General features: G+C 45.2%; 1 protein-coding gene across 1 annotated transcript; it reads right to left on the reverse strand.

The window, feature by feature from the left end:
- Window positions 1–6,106: 6,106 nt before the first annotated feature.
- Window positions 6,107–16,550, reverse strand: CIAPIN1 (cytokine induced apoptosis inhibitor 1). Its single transcript, XM_056862729.1, has 9 exons — window positions 16,376–16,550; window positions 14,613–14,765; window positions 13,921–13,923; window positions 13,620–13,693; window positions 12,394–12,562; window positions 9,654–9,727; window positions 8,957–9,072; window positions 7,473–7,542; window positions 6,107–6,218 (listed from the first exon to the last, which is right to left on the reverse strand). Exons 1-9 carry the CDS (start codon window positions 16,530–16,532, stop codon window positions 6,108–6,110), a joined length of 927 nt encoding a protein of 308 aa, XP_056718707.1. The 5' UTR covers window positions 16,533–16,550; the 3' UTR covers window position 6,107.
- Window positions 16,551–16,862: the final 312 nt, after the last annotated feature.

Raw genomic sequence — 16,862 nt, forward strand, 5'->3', positions numbered from 1 at the left:
GAGAGACCGGTACCTTCTCCGCCTTTAGGCTAAGATCAAGTGTAGCGATAGATGTTGCACCAAATTTGGCCCTCCATTTTCCTTCCCTCCCCCCATGTGGCATTCACATGTACATAAGCAAAGCATTCCAGTAGTTCGGGGGGGGGGGGGAATTCTGGAACCTCTCCATTGCCTCCCCATGGTGTACACACTATTGGCTATTTCTCTTCTTTCACCCTGGTCAGGATTCTGATCTACGAAATGACAAGAGGAGTTGGTTTTTATATGCTGACTTTCTCTACCACTTAAGGAAGACTCAAACCATCTTACAATCACCTTCCCCTCCTCACAACAGATGCCCTGTGGGGTAGGTGGGGCTGAGAGAGAGAGCTGTGACTAGCCCAAGGTCACCCAGCTGGCTTCATGTGTAGGAGTGGGGAAACCAACCCAGTTCACCAGATTAGAGTTTGCCGCTCATGTGGAGGAGTGGGGAATCAAACCCGGTTCTCCAGATCAGTCCACCGCTCCAAACCACCGCTCTTAACCACTGCTTAGAACCTAAGTGGTGCCCTGCGGGATCAGACCAGCGGACCATCTGTTCCCACCTCCTGCTTCACAAGGTAGCGAACCAACTACCTTGGGAGGTCAACGCTAGAGTAGATGGAGACATTTTGGGGAGAAAAGGAACTGGGTTGAACCCTGATAGCATGGACCAGCAATTGAGTAGGTATGCGCTTTCAAAGAGGAGTTTGGAATCAGGCTTCCCTTTTGCTTTAACTTATCTCTGCGAGCATCTTACACCATCAGTTTTTATACCCGTTTAATTGTCATTCTGGCTCCCAAAGAACTTCAGCAATTTCCTTTTGGAAAAAGGCGCCAAGACTTTCCCTATTCATGAAAGACTTGTCCCTGTTCAGGACAGAGAATGATTGTTCTAGTAAGTCTGTGGTGTGCAGAAGTTAGTACGTCGATGACCTGTTAAACTGAAGTGGTGGAGTACGGTTCCACGCACATGGCGTTTTGCTAACTTGCATGAAAGCTCCCAAGCCAGCCTTTTTCTGGAATAGTATTTCCATTGTTTGGGAATGGATTTTGCAGTTAGCTACCCATACTGGCTTCTGGAAGGGTCTTGCTCCAACACCAGTGGAATCATTACCCCCCCCCCCCCCGACCAAACACAAGCTCGAATTCACTTGATATCCTGCCAAGTTCTACCAGGGTATCTTTTCTCTCTCTTGGGATCTAGGATATTAAAGCTAGATGAGGGAAGGACTGTGATCACTGGGCCGCAGGACCACAAGATACTTTTGTTTCTGCAGCTTAAAATTTTTTTAAACAAGCCAAATGAACCTTATATTCTATTTCTTGCCTTCTCCTCTCCATGTAGACAGAATACCCCATAGGTTTTGGGTCCTGGCTTTTCTAACCATGTGTGCACATTCCTACAAGCGTGCCTTAATGATTTTGTAAACTGTTTTTAAAAAGACATTCCAATGCAAGTCATTGCAAAGAGGTGCATTTCTTCTGACTTTGTGATTTCTTCCCCCTCCATTTGTTATCGCAGAAACGTTTAAATGTTGGAGTAAAGTTATGTATTAAAAAAACAACAACCAATGCACCTGACATCACTGTAAATAAATTGTGTATATTTTGGGAAATGAACCTGTGTGTGTGTGTGGTACTGCCCTGCCTGAGATGTTGCTGTTGAAGAATGAGAACAAAATGATGCCGCTTCCCCATTTTGGGCCAAGTCCTATTTTCGAAGCCCCGTCGCAGTCTTCGTGAGCCCGCTGGCACTCTTTTTCTGTATGGGTTCTGTGTGGCTTTTCTTCTGAGCAACTGAGATTTCTTAGCTGTCTCCCTGGCTAGACATGCTGAGGCCCAAGATCGGGCAGTGATCATCAGAAACCACAACACGGACAGCCTTTGAATAGTGCCAAGTCTTTGTCCCGAGAGCCAGCGTGGTGTGGTGGTTAAGAGCGGCGGTTTGGAGTGGTGGAGTCTGATCTGGAGAACCGGGTTTGATTCCCCACTCCTCCACGTGAGCGGCGGAGGCTAATCTGGTGAACTGGGTTTGTTTCCCCACTCCTACACACGAAGCCAGCTGGGTGACCTTGGGCTAGTCACAACTCTCTTAGAGCTCTCTCAGCCCCCTCCCCACCTCACAGGGAGTCTGTTATGGGGAGGGGAAGGGAAGGTGATTGCAAGCCGGTTTGAGTCTTCCTTAAGTGGTAGAGAAAGTCGGTATATAAAAACCATCTCTTCTTCTTCATCATCTTGAACCGGCAGTTGGGGCTTGCTTGTTTTACATGGCAGGTTGAATCCCTGTTGGAGCTCACATTCTCTGGGAGCTGAGGCTCAGTGACAGAATACCTGTGTTGCACACATAAGGTTTCAATTGTAGGCCTCTCCTGCTAAAGAATTTTGGGTAACAGGTGTTTAGAAAGACTTCTTCCTGCCTGATGCTGAAGATCCACTTCCTGTCACAAAAAACAATACTGATCTAAAGGAACAAATATTCTGATGTTATAAGGAATACGTTCCTAGTTAACACAGAAGTTCTTTTCGTTTCCCAAGTTTACACGGGCTGGTTTTTCTGACTCCATAAACATAACCAGGCATCATCATCTTTTGCATTACTTCAGTTTCCTGGATTAATAGGCGGAGGAGAAAGGTGAAGTCCCAGAGTTTCAGCACCACCTTGTGGTCAGTTGTTATAATTACTACTGCAGATAAAATAATACTGTACAAGGTTCATAAATTGTAGACCCAAAACAATGCGGTTGAGATCTGCAGCCAGCCAGCTGAGAATGCCTTGTAAAACACAGAGGTTAAACGCAGCTTCTTTGGAGACCACTTGTCAGTATTACTGGCACAGGTGGTTCTGTATTTTTGTTATATTCAGCAGATTGTAACCATTCTCTCAGAAACTTAAGGGCTAGAAACTTCTTTTTGAAATTGAAGTTGAGCTTCTCAGGAAATAAAAAACCTGCATCCCCGCTCAGATTTGGCACTTTGTTCTGCAGAATCAAACACACACAAAATGTATTCTTGGAAAGTATGGCGCTCAGATTGATTTGGCCAGATGTGGGGGGCAAAAGGACCCAAATATGATAGACATCTGATTCCCAGTTCCCCAGGACTAAAGGCAACCTCTCCCAAAGTGCATTGTCCTTGTCCTTCAATTGCATTTGTAGCTGATTAACCCTTAGAAAAAATGTTCAGATTGACATTCCAAGAAAGGGGGTGTTTTTTAGCCTTGAGACAGCAAGCAGCCTTTTTAGTTACCCAGATTTTTGAAGGTGAGCCCCGTTTAAGGACAAAGCACGCTGTCACAAACTGCCTCTCCCAATGCAGCTGGACCAGCATTGACCCCATTGAGGAAACTTTCATGTGCTGGTTCCAATGGGCAAAAAGCATTCCTCCCTGTGGCTATTTCAGCTTGGGAGAATGGTGCTGGGGAAAACAGCTTAAACACCGTCTCTGCGCTTCCCATACAAATAGGGGGCCCTTCCCCCGAGAATCCAAGGCTCAACAGGGAATGGCCAGACTGGCTTTTCGGCAGGCTCCAGACATGTACCCATAAACAATGTACTGTAGGGTACACATGAAGCTGCCTATACTGAATCAGACCCTTGGTCCATCAAAGTCAGTATTGTCTACTCAGACCGGCAGCGGCTCTCCAGGGTCTCAGTGAGAGGTCTTTCACATCACCTACGTGCCTGGTCCTTTTAACTGGAGATGATGGGGATTGAAACTGGGACCTTCTGCATGCCAAGCAAATGCTCTATAAACTGAGTCACTGTAGGCATCGTGTTCTGCACCACTGAGGTTACTTGGGGATTTAGATGCCATGTTCCTTTTTATTATTCTCTAGCCCTTCGCCATGTTATTATTATGGACTATCACAGGTCAGTTGCCTCATGTCCCCTCTTTTATGCCACCTGGGCATGCAGCCTGAGATGGTGTTCTGCTAGCTGCCCATTTTCGCAGATAATACCTACACCAGAGATGGGGTAACAAGACATTCATTTGTTGCTCTGAAAAACCTATTCTCAGTAACACGACCTCATTGGGTTTCTATTGACTCTTTACCTGCTGCCTCTTTATCACAATGCAAAATGAAGCCCCAGTACAGTTAACAGAGGTCCCCTTTGAGCTCCGGCGGATGGAGCATCCTGCCAACACCCTTGCATGTCCATGGAGGAACGGCAGGCAAGATGAGAGAACATCTCCATTAGAGGACCTCCATTAGAGCATCCAAAACTGTTTTCACACAAGCATTTATTCTGGAATTGCCGTGGTCTGGTCACGATGGGTGTGGCTGATGTGGTCAGAATTCTGTGGTCTTGCGCTTCAAATGCAGCCGCACACTAAGAGTCCATGTGTGGACTGGCAAAAAGCTCTTGAGATGGGGGAATGTCACTGCCCCTTTAAATCCTGTTGGTGCCTTCAGAGCGTCCCAATTTCCCAATCACATCCCCACTCTGCAGGTGTCCGGGCATACCAGGAGCAACCCTTCACCTGGAAAGGAGGAGCTAAGTATTCCTTTATAGCATTGTTAAAGGTGCTTGCAACTGCACAAATGCAGCAACAAATTAACAGTGCAGCCAAAAGAAGCACAAAAATGGAAGACTCTCCCAACCCCCCCAGCCCCCAAGGGAACTATCTGAGAATGCATTCAGGTACGATCGAAAACCATGAGGGAATCACACCCAACTGAGAAGAATCAGAGACTGTTTTAAAACAGAAAAGAGGCTTTAAAGAAGGGGAGAGATTGCCCTCTCCGCCTCCCTTTTTAATTCCCCGCAGCCTCTCGTTTAGGGCATCCTCTGATTCTCTGTGGGGCATAATTATTTCCTAATTGATTTCTTAATTAGTAACTGTGATGGGGGGGCGTAGCGAACAGAAGCTTCAATTACTACATTTCTCTTGACAGCAATATTTGGTGATTTTGTTCATTGCAACTGAGCCATGCTAAGCAAAATTTTAAAATGAACAATCCCTTTCTTTGCAACAAAAGAGGACAACTTAACCCCACCCCTCACCCACTGCAAGGAATCCATATATATATACATACACACACACTAACCATGAAGCCGCCAGCAGGAAGTCCTCAGGGACAGCAGCTGATTGCCAACACCACCACCAATGCCAAGCAACCATCTTGGTTAGCCACCTTGCTTAAGATAACGGGGGGTAATTATTATTATTTTTACAGCATAAATCCTACAGAGAATTACTCTGGCCTAAGCCTGTTGATTTCAACACGCCTGGTTCAGAAAAAAAAGGGCTGCAACAATCACAGAGATAAAAAATCAGCCAAAGAGCCAATGGTGCAAATGAAGGACAATACCTGAACAATGAAACACTCTTACTTCCTTGGCACCATGGGCTCTTTTCCCAATTTTTATCCCAGAGTTAAGTCTGCACAGGATTGCTCTGTTGGTCCTTCAAAAGCTCATCACCACGACATTATTGTCAGTAAGGTTCCCTATGCAGTCCCTTTTGCAGCTGTTTCGCAAGTCAAATCACAACCTCAACGAAAGGGGGATGGAATACATTCCTGAAGTGACGGACGGGAGTCAAAGAGCTCTTTTCACAACTTTAATTCCGGGTCCTCCTATTGTGTCAGCAGGAGGGAATGCTGAGCGAAAATATGCTCACACATTGTGAGGTTCTAACTGTACAATCACCCCCCACCCACTTTCTAATGATGCTTTTGCAGTTCTGCATTTGGCATACACAAACACACACAAATCCTGGAATGGCGGCTCAGCAAGGCGTGGCAAAACCTGGTGCTTCCCTGGAGGTCTCGGGTGAATACAGGGTCAACTATCGGTACAGACAGACAGCCCTGATGCCTAGTGGGTGCATCTTGACGGCCAGTGCCTTGGTATTAAGAACCACTAATGCTCACAAGTGTATGTTGAAGACGTATCTGCTACATGGAAGACAGTCTGGAATTCAAATCGTCCCCCTTTTTTTAGCGCACAGCCATTGGGCTGGCTTTCGAATGCCCCCCCTGCGAAGTCCCGTTGTGTCTGGAGTTTTGCTGGCAGATCAAGGAGCCCAAAAGCCGCCCGACACCCGCGGGCCCGAAGGAGGCTTCGGCATCGTCCCCCCTCTCAGGCATCGTGTAGATTGTTCTCATTCAGGAGGATCTTCTCCCCGGGTTTGAAGGCTGGCATGCCCAGGTAAGGGCAGCTGGCACAGCGGAATGCATCCCCCAGGTAACACTGCGGAGAGGAGACAAGATGCTGTCAGCTTCCCTCCAGAGAAAAGCAGCACAGTTACACTGGTTTTAAAGCAGAGAGGGGCTTGCATTGTATATCACTCCCAAACTTTGTTAAAACACATCGATTAGACTTTTCATTGTTCAGCTTCCGAGTGTCAGTTTAGACTCAAGGGATGCCAGAAGCACAGCCAACTCCTATGGGAGGCAAAATTCTCTACTCGCTGCTTGGACACCTCCAGGAGTGCTAACTCCACCAGGGAAAAAAAGAACACAAAACCCCACAATAGCTCAGCGATCTCCAATATGGTACCCACTCACATGCTTCCTGGTTTCCACTTGCTTCTTCCCCACTGCAAAGAGCCAATCCTGGCATCTCTCACTGAAGCAGGAGGGGCTTCCAAATTGCCTGTCTTTGTCTGTTGGGAGCAAACTTTGGAAACACCTGCCTCCGTCGGAGGAGGATGCTTTGATTCTTGATGTCTTGTTGAGCCTCCCAATGCTCTGCAATTGGCCCCGCCCTCATGACAGGACCATTCTGTGGTGACACCCGGGACCTGTTCTCCAAATTCCTAAAACTGCCCACAGGCAGCACAGGATTAGGAACCCCTGCATTAGTGAGACGGCCACTGCTGGTTTGATTTATAAATTAGGGCAACTCTTAGGCCAAACCAAGGCTAAGTCAGCCAAGGGCTATTGAGGAAAGAACGCATATTACGTGGAGACAGCCAAGACTTGTAAAGGGGATGCAGCAGCATCATTTTCTGCACTGCTGTCACTCCACATGTGGCCATTTCCTACACAGAATCTCACTTCCATGTAGCAAACTCCATGTCACTTGTAACGAATACATAGGTGTGTATTTTTCACCACATACAAGCATGTAGAAGAAGAAGGGTTGGTTTTTATTCCCCTGTTTTCTCTACCTTTAAGGAGTCTCAAACTGGCTTACAATCACCTTCTTTCCTCTCCCCACAACAGACACCTTGTGAGGTAGCTGGGGGCTAAGAGAGTTCAGAGAGAACTGTGACTAGCCCAAGGTCGCCCAGCAGGCTTCATGTGTAGGAGCTAGGAAACTAACCCGGTTCGCCAGATTAGAGTCCGCCGCTCATGTGGAGGAGTGGGGATGTAACAAATATAATGAATAGACATGAACATGTGTAACGATCGTATGCAGCTGGCATTAAATCCTAAACACTCCTAGATTTAAAAAAAAAAAAAAAACCATCTGAGAAGTTTTGTGAATGTACATCCTTACACTTCCACAAGCAGATTTTGGCGCCAGGTTCTTCTTCTCCTTCTCTAGCTCTTCGGCAAGGCCACATGTGCTACAGAAGAAACAGGAATATACAGGTCTGTTGGTCAGAGTACCTATTTACCAGGCAGCTTCCAATGCAAAGAGGTGTGGGACTACTATTGATAGCTTGTACAGAGGATACCTCGAGCCCCGTGGGGCAGAGTGGTAAGATGCAGTACTGCAGTCAAAAGCTCTGCTCACAACCTGAGTTCGATCCCAGCTTGAGTACCCATCTTGCTGTGTGAGCACCAGGTCATTCCTGACCCATGGGGTGACATCACATCCTGACATTTACTAAGCAGACTTTGTTTGGTTTGCCAGTGCCTTCCCCAGTCATCTTCCCTTTACTCCCAGCAAGCTGGGTACTCATTATACTGACCTCGGAAGGATGGAAGGCTGAGTCAACCTCGAGCCGGCTACCTGAAACTGACTCCCGTCGGGATCGAACTCAGGTTGTGTGCAGATCTTGGACTGCAGTACTGCAGCTTACCACTCTGCACCACAGGGCTCCTTGCATTCAAACCGACCCATTGCTATATTTAATCTGAAGTTAAGGCCCATGTTGGTAGGACTGCAGCACGAGTCTCGGTATTGCATCCTTTCCTACACCTTGTTGAAGTTTTTTAAAAGAATGCACATGCACGCTGGGGAACGGATCACAGATATAAGTATAATCAATAATCTACCCTCATATTGCTTCTTCTCTATTCTATGCATCTTCTATGTCCTTGAAGCTGTTACATACTTAAACTTCCGCTAATAGCCGTTTTCTAAAGCCCATCTTAATAACAGACATATAATAATCAAATCTGTTTTGTATAGCTTTTCAACTCTTTATTTCCGTCTAACATACCTTCTTGTTTCTTAAAACCCTGCCATGAATGTTAAATACACTCGTTTCATTAGAAACTCTATTTCCTGATTAGCTAAAATGACTAAACTGAGGCTATCGTACTTTGGTCATCATGAGAAGACAAGCCCCACCAGAACAGACAATAAAGCTAGGAGAAGCTGAAGGCAGTAGGGAAAGAGGAAGACCTAAGATGAGATGGACTGACTCAATAAAAGCACCCATGGCCTTCGGTATACAAGACATGAGCAAGGATGCTAGTTATAGGACGTTTTGGAGGTCATTAATTCATACAGTCATCATAAATTGGAAGCAACATGACAGCACATCACACTTTACTTAACCTTAACAATTAATACTAAGGTCAAAATTTAAAATGGAGAGGATGAACATCTACACTTGAGAGACACGTGCAACTCGATTTCATTTCCAGCACTTGGAACTTCTGTTCCTGTTCTAGGTGTCATCTCACTCCAGAAGACTAACACACCCCAAGATCAGTGACCTCTGAAGGACCATACACAACACCCAACATTCAAAGTCAAGCTCAAAATTCAAACTGTGGGTCAGCATCCTCACAGATCTTGGAACTCACCAGTTCTTACAGGCTTTCCTCTTTCCAGATTCCTTGCAGGAAGGGGCTTTCAGGGAAGCAGGATCTGGCTTCTTCAAATCCTCAGTATCCAGCAGCTCATCTGAATCTAGTAGATCCTAAGAGCCATGAAGTTAAGGAGATGAAACTGAAACATTAGTGTCTATATGACAACTATTTCCATTTCACAAGGAAACAGCAGACCTTTTTCTTTCTGCATGTTTTACTAAAAAGTCCCCTGGTTACTTAAGAGTGTATCTGAAATATATTCCTTGCTTTAGGGGGACTTCCCCCCCCTCCCGTATTTCTTTCATAAAACATGTAAACTAGAATTGTTCAGGAGAGCATCTCTATAAAGGGAAATAGGGTTGTAGAAAAATGCAACTGTTCACGAGGGCACTATTATAAAGAGAACAGGGCTGTATATTGCACTGTTTATTTGAGTATCTTGTTCTTACTGCATTGCTTTCTAGCTTCTGCAGTCCAGTTACTGCGCTGTTTATATGTCACATCTTCAACAGTTTTTATTGCACTGCTTTCCAAGGCTGCAATCCCAATCTTTTTGCATTTTAACAGTACATCTTGCACTGTTTCTATTGCATCATGTTTAATTTTTTGTAATCCGCCTTGAGTATGAGAGAAAGATAGACTATAAATAAAGTAAGTAAATAAATACATATAGAATTCTTTTCACACTTACAGAGTCCTCATCATTCATATCATTGGCGGAAAGAGTCCAGAGCTTTGCGGCAGTGGGATCCACAGCTGGTTTTTCTGGAGACAAGAGAATAAGGAGCAATTGTGTGTGTGTGTGTGGGGGAAACTATGGCAGTAGTTAATAGCACAGTTCATGCAGTAGCAACCAGAAAAAAAGGAAAAGAGGTAAAACTACTATTATTCTTGGGGTATTTTCACTGTGTTGAAGTTAAGTTGTTCTCTATGCTTGTTAAAAGAGAATCTCCTTTAAATGTAACCACGGAAAATCTATTGTAGAACATGAACACATGAAGCTGCCTTATACCGAATCAGACCCTTGGTGCATCGAAGTCAGTATTGTCTACTCCGACTGGCAGTGGCTCTCCAGGGTCTCAGGCTGAGGTCTTTCACATCACCTATTTGCCTAGTCCCTTTAACTGGAGATGCCAGAGATTGAACCTGGGACCTTCTGCATGCCAAGCAGATAATTATTTCATTGATTACTATATCAAAAATTTAGCAGGTAGCAAACACAGCCTAACAAACAAGACGGCCAAAACCGGCTCCAAGAGGATCTTTCCAAACAAACGGAGCAGGCAACAACAGGGCAAATGTGGTTGGATTAACATAAGCGTAGTGAGGTACGTTGAAGCTTCCCCCCACCCAAAAAAAACTTTACATATATGCTGATGAGGTTTAAACTGCAAGAGATAAGGAGGATGGACATCTGTGGTGGAGAGCTCAGTGGAAACATTGACTCTGTGCGTGACAGTGATAGAAAAGGCTATCTGCATACTAGGAGCATAAAGAAAGGAACTGAAAATAAGCCTGCCAGTATCGTAATGTCCTTGTATAGATCACATATGGGGTACAGTGTACAGTTCTGGCCTTCACAAACCAGAAAGGTCATCAGAGCTAGAAAAGCTGCCAAAAAAAGAGGGGTGGGTGGGCAATGAAAGTGGTCAAAGTGCTTGGAGCACTTTTCCTATCAGGAGAAGTTGCAGAGCTTGGGACTTTTCCAGTTTAGAAAACATACCAGTTAAAAGGGGCTGGGGAGGAGAGATGATGGTCATTCATAAACTTTTGAACGGCCTGCAGACAATGGAAATTTATTTTTTTCTTCCTCTTGCAAAAGACTAGAGCTCAGAGGCTAAAGAAAAGTCTTCTTTGCAAGAAAGAAACACAACTTGCAAAACTCACTGCTGCAGATTAGTGACAGTCTCTAGCATGGGTGGCTTTAAAAGGGGATAGGACAAATTATACTTGATGGCAAGATAAGAGTTTTTACATATACCTCTGAATGTCTTTTTCTGGAGGGAAACAATGGTGGGGGGAAGAGCTCCGGTTTCAGCTTAAAGCCCTCTGTGACTTGGACTCAATATGCTACTTAAGCTGACTCCTCTCCACTGTCCTAAGAATCAAACTACCTGAGAAACCATCTACGTACAGGGACGAATATAAATAGTGTGGCAATTTGTATCATTTATTTACTTATCATAAACAGCCTGAGCATCCTTTATCCAGAGATCTGATATCCGGACTGATCCGGAAACTGGACCTTTTGAGCTGACATACAGGCATTACTCACAGGCCCTCAGCAGTGCCACGGATGGTTCAGTGTATGCAAATTAAAAATATTTAAAATTACATTCAGGCTATGTGGATAAAGTATATACAAAACATAAATGAATTTTGTGTTTAGACTTGGGTCCCATCCCCAAGATATCTCATGTATATGCAAAAATTCCAAAATATTCCAAAATACGGAGAGATCCGAAATACGGACTTCTGGTCCTAAGCAGTCCGGATAAGATATACTCAATCATATACTGCCTTCTCTGGTACTTAGTATTGAATTTTTTTTATTTTTTTCCAAGTAATGGTATGTTTTATATTATGTTTGTTATGCTATCGCTAAGAGAGACCTTGGCATGAGTCCTTCTATACCATTTTTAGTAACCTCAGTTCTTTTTGTAATCTGTTTTATGTTTTGTTTTTATTAATATCATATAAAAAAATTTTTTAATCTTGTACTCAAGTTCTGTTCCTTAGCCAAAAGGACATATATTGCAGATACAAGTTAAACAGCGGCACCTCTCTCATTTGACATGTAAGGGACATGTGAACTCTGCATCTCCGGGTACGTCTTACTTCCAGTATGCTTTGAAAGGCAGCCAGCGGCCCTAATGTTTCCTAAGACTGAGACACCCAAACCTCCGAGTGCTGCTATGGTTCAGAAGATGCTCTCATGGTGTCCACTGGGTTGCTGCAAGTTGTTTTGTATAATGCAGCACAGAAAAGATGCTCACTTTCAGGCTGGCAATCCATTAGAAGATCACCCATCTGTGAGCAACATCATGTTGTACACTAGAGAGTAGCAGAGGACCATGCTTTCTAAGGTCACCTTGGAAATAACCTAGGCTCTTATTATGCCTCCTACTGAGGAATTTAGCAAGTTCAGATTCTTATCTGTTTTATTTTTATTCCACCCTTTCCCCAAGGAACGCGGGATGGCATTGATGGTTCTGTCCCTGCCACTCTACCCTCACAACAACCCTGTAATTTCGTCACTCTCTCTCCCAGTGTGACTCAATCTCACCCAGTGACCTCCATTTACATGGCAAGAATTTCAACCCAAGGTTTCCAAGATCTCATCTGAAACTGTTACATCATGGTGGATCTATACAGTGCATGCATCTGCACACATTGCGAAGAGGGGAGCCCTCCGCCCACTTCTCTCTTACCAGACAAAATGGGTTTCTTGACAAAAGAAAGTCTGAGTTGACTTGAAGAACCCACTTCAAAGTTGGGCTTCTTGCCTTCTATCTCAACAAAGAAGAGTTCATTGCACGGCAATCCTAACTGCTCCTGGATAGTCTGTGTTTGTTTGGATGTTAAAGGCTCTTTCTGCAACTGGAACACAAGACAAAGCAAGTGGTTAACACGGAGCCAGAATACACCCTGGCAAAGACCCAACTTGCCCAGCAGAAACATCACAAGTTTATACTGACCCTTTTAAAATAACTGACACTTGGTTTTAAAGCATGCTGTTAGCTACCCTGCACTATCCCTGAAAAGGCACAGTAAAAACTAGGGGTGTCGAACTCATTTGTTACGAGCGCCGGAGATGACATAAATTAAATTGGGCACTGCAATTTAAGAAGATGGAAGGTGTCCAGAGGAGGGCAACAAAGATGGTGAGGGGTCTGGAGACCAAGTCCTATAAGGTTGAAGGAGCTGGGTATGTTTAGCCTGAAGAGGAGAAGACTGAGAGGTGATATGATAACCATCTTCAAGAACTTGAAGGGCTGTCATGTAGAAGATGGTGCCGAGTTGTTTTCTGTTGCCCCAGAAGGTTGGACCAGAACCAACGGGTTGAAATTAAAACAAAAGAGTTTCCATCTAGACGTTAGGAAGAATTTTCTAACAGAGTGGTTCCTCAGTGGAACAGGCTTCCTCAGGAGGTGGTAAGCTCTCCTTCCCTACAGGTCTTTAAGCAGAGGCTAGATGGCCATCTATCAGCAATGCTAATTCTGTGACCTTGGACAGATCATAAGAGGGAGGGCACCTTGGCCATCTTCTGGGCATGGAGTAGGGGTCACTGGGGGTGTGGGGGGGAGGTAGTTGTGAATTTCCTGCATTGTGCAGGGAGTTGGACTACATGGCCCTGGTGGTCCCTTCCAACTCTGATTCTATAAATGTCACTTGGTGGGGGCCGAGCCATGTCTTGCCAGCCCAGATTGGGCCAGGAGGGGTGGCTGCCTTGGCTAGCTTGTGGGCTGGATAAGAGTGCTCAAGTTATGTTTGACACCCCTGGTATAAACTTTTAACATAAATTATGTGAATTTGTTTTTTTTGTAAAGAAATTCAACCCCAATCACAAGTAAAGCACTTCAATACTACTTCTGCTTAATATATGTACACCCAAAAAAGACTGTAGTAAGAGGCACTGCAGATTCCTTTTGCATACCTCCTTTACTTCTACCAGCCCAGAGAATGTCAGAGTTGTGGGGAGCTTGGTGATTGCCTTGAGCCTGCTGTTACCTAGGAGATGTAAGACAGGGAGAAAGAAAAGCCCATAATTAAGAGGAGGGTGGGGTGTGCACAACTTGAAAATCCCAACAGGATTTCAGAAAGAAGGAACACTTGAGCCTGCCCTTCGCTTAGATACTTCTGAATCCCTTCAGGCACTACTAGAAGATGACCTATCTGTTAAGGAAATAGAACAGTTCACAGGCTCTCACTAACGTAATTCAGCATTTCCAGCAAACGATCTAAAGGCAGTTCCAGGAGAGTACCCATGTTGGTTTGCAGCAGAGGGGCAAGATTCAAGTCCAGTAGCACCTTAAAGACCGACAAGATTTCTATGATATAAGCTTTTGAGACTCTCAAAATCTTATACCTTGGAAATCTTGTTGGTCTCTAAAGGCTGAATCCCAAGAGCTCTCCAGCAGTTTTATCAGGCCAGTTACCATGTGGGTTTATCACCTGATTCTTGCTCTTCAGTACTGTGTTTCACAGGAGCAGGATTAGAAATGTACTACAAAGCCATGTCAAAAAGCAGCAGGCTCACTAGCTCTCTAAGAGCACAGAAAGGGTTTGTCCTAACTGTCACTTAAAATAGCTTGTGCAGTTATCAAAGGACTGCATTATCTTTGCATCTGACCACCTATTCTCAGCTGCTGCTGAACTTAAAGCCCACTCTTTGTTTACATCGATGGTCTACCCCCTGCCACACTATAACCGTTAGGGTCAAGTGAGTGTTTCCCTGACATCTCAGTTCCATATGTTTGTCCTCATTAGGCTCAGGAAGCACCATCTTCAAAGCGGTAGAAAAGAGCAAGTGTGCAGTAGCACCTTAAAGACTAACAACATTTCTGGCAGGGTGTGAGCTTTCGGTGAGCTACAGCTCACTTCCCCAGATAGGGTCCAATTCCCCAGATAAGGTCCAATTCCTCCTTACCTGTTTCTGTTGTAACCACTTCCTTCAAAACGACACGACCGCCAGGCTTGACGATCCGAGCTATTTCAGCCAGTACTTCGGCACTATGCATTGTCAAACTGCCGGGCACCAGACCTGATAGAACAGTATCAAAACTCGACTCCTTGTGGGATGCTGCAAAGATAAAATGTGTACATATCCAGTCCAGAATATATGCATTCTATGTTCTTTCTCCTTGCATATGCCTATTACTGAATCACTTGAATAATGAAGGGCTGTGGCTCAGTGGTAGAGCCTCTGCTTGGCATGCAGAAGGTCCCAGGTTCAATCCCCGGCATCTCCAGTTAAAGGGACTAGGCAAGTAGGTGATATGAAAGACCTCTGCCTGAGACCCTGGAGAGCTGCTGCCGGTCTGAGTAGACAATACTGACTTTGATGGACCAAGGGTCTGATTCAGTATATGGCAGCTTCATGTGTTCATGTGTGTACAGAAATACCTGATGAGGCCGCACGATGCTGGTAACTGGGAGAGAAATCAAAACGGCTTTGGGAAAACATTGGTAGCATCACCCCTTGAAAGATTCACTGCAGCTCATTTTCTAACAAAACCTCCAGCTCTCTTTTGTACCATTGGGCAGCTCAAGAGCTCTTTGCACAGGTCTGCGCTGCATTGTACTGGCTGTCTCCCTGCACATGCATGCCAAAGTCAGGATTATGCTATGCAGGCAGGCCAGGGATCGTCACAAAAGAAGAAGAGTTGGTTTTATATGCTGATTTTCTCTACCTTTTAAGGAGAATCAAACCAGCTTACAATTGCCTTCCCCTCTCCTCCCCTCCTCACAACGGACACCTTGTGAGGTAGGTGGGGTTGAGAGAGTCTGGAGAGAACTGTGACTGACCAAGGTCACCCAGCAGGCTTCACGTGTAGGAGTTGGGGAACCAACCTGGTTCACCAGATTAGAGTCCACCACTCTTACCCACTACACCCATTTATGTTCCTCTCCTGCCCACTTTGTACAGCAGAATGTAACTGCCATATGGCACAAACTGTGCTATCTGCAAACTTAGACATGAGGTTGGATCCAGTGATCCATCAGTGGAAGGCACCTACGGTTGCAGATCTTCTCTGCTTTGCCCCCTCCCAGCAGTCCTTTCTGATCCTGGGAAAGTTGATTCCTGGAGCTGCAGGAAATGTGGATCTTCCTCCCTGCTTCCCAGTGGTCCATTCTGACCCTGGAAAAGTTGATTCCTGGGGTTGCAGGACCCACGTGAACAGCCATGTGGGTCAGAGAGGCTATAGGGAGGAAGGGCAAGAGGGCTCCCGCTTTTCCATCACATTAGTGCAACTCTGGGGGTTACCACACTTGTATTCCCAGCGACGTATTAAGAGTTTGAAAATGTTATAAAAAATACTGTTCGCACTTTGTTTGGCCCCTTTAGCTGTGAAGATGTTTTCCAACCATTTATAAGCCGTGGTATCCAAAAACCCTTTTAAAGCGATGTTTTTATAACATTTTCAAACTCTAAATACATCGCTGGGAATACAAAGTGCGGTAACCCCGTCTGTTAACGGAACAGATAGGAAGGGCAATTTCTTGTATAAGGGGATTGGTCAGTCCAGTCCACTGAGCTCCACAACCTCTCCTGCTGGCCAGCTTCTCTGTGCTAATTGTGAGCATTTCTTCAGTGTCACAAGGAACATTATCAACTAATCCCTAGACAGAACATTCCACACTGCCTTAACATGCCTACCCAGCACAAAATGAATATTTCTCAGGTCTTACATTGGAGTAGCTGGTTGAGATTTTCTACAGACACACGACCCTCAGCTCCGACAGCAGCCTGAATATTCTGTACGAAATTCTGGAGGGCCTCGGGGGAAGAGTGGCTGTCCCAAACCACGACCACTTGCTGGCCAGGAGAGATCTTGTGCTCTGCCATCCCTAAGACGTATTACTGAACCTGAAAGAATCAGAAAATTGATGACAAAAAAACCAAGGGCATCCAGCAGAAGCAAGGCACTGAAAATATATAGAATCATAGAGTTGGAAGGGACAACCAGGGTAATCTAGTCCAACCCCCTGCACAATGCAGGAAATTTACAACTACCTCCCCCCCACACCCCCAGTGACCCCTACTCCATGCCCAGAAGATGGCCAAGGTGTCCTTCCTCTCATGATCTGCCTAAGGTCATAGAATAAGCATTACTGACAGATGGCCATCTAGCCTCTGCTTTAAAGACTCCAGGGAAGCAGAACTTACCACCTCCTG

Source organism: Euleptes europaea, chromosome 17 (assembly GCF_029931775.1).
Source record: "Euleptes europaea isolate rEulEur1 chromosome 17, rEulEur1.hap1, whole genome shotgun sequence".
Taxonomy (NCBI): domain Eukaryota; kingdom Metazoa; phylum Chordata; class Lepidosauria; order Squamata; family Sphaerodactylidae; genus Euleptes; species Euleptes europaea.

What these genes read in the sequence shown, in the direction of transcription:
- CIAPIN1 (XM_056862729.1), bottom strand. Translation starts at nt 16,532, where the DNA reads ATGGCAGAGCACAAGATCTCTCCTGGCCAGCAAGTGGTCGTGGTTTGG. An exon ending in ATATGAATGATGAGGACTCT is followed by an intron (nt 9,073 to 9,653) that starts GTAAGTGTGAAA and finishes CATGGCTCTTAG; the next exon opens with GATCTACTAGATTCAGATGA. An exon ending in CAAAATCTGCTTGTGGAAGT is followed by an intron (nt 6,219 to 7,472) that starts GTAAGGATGTAC and finishes TCCTCTCCGCAG; the next exon opens with TGTTACCTGGGGGATGCATT.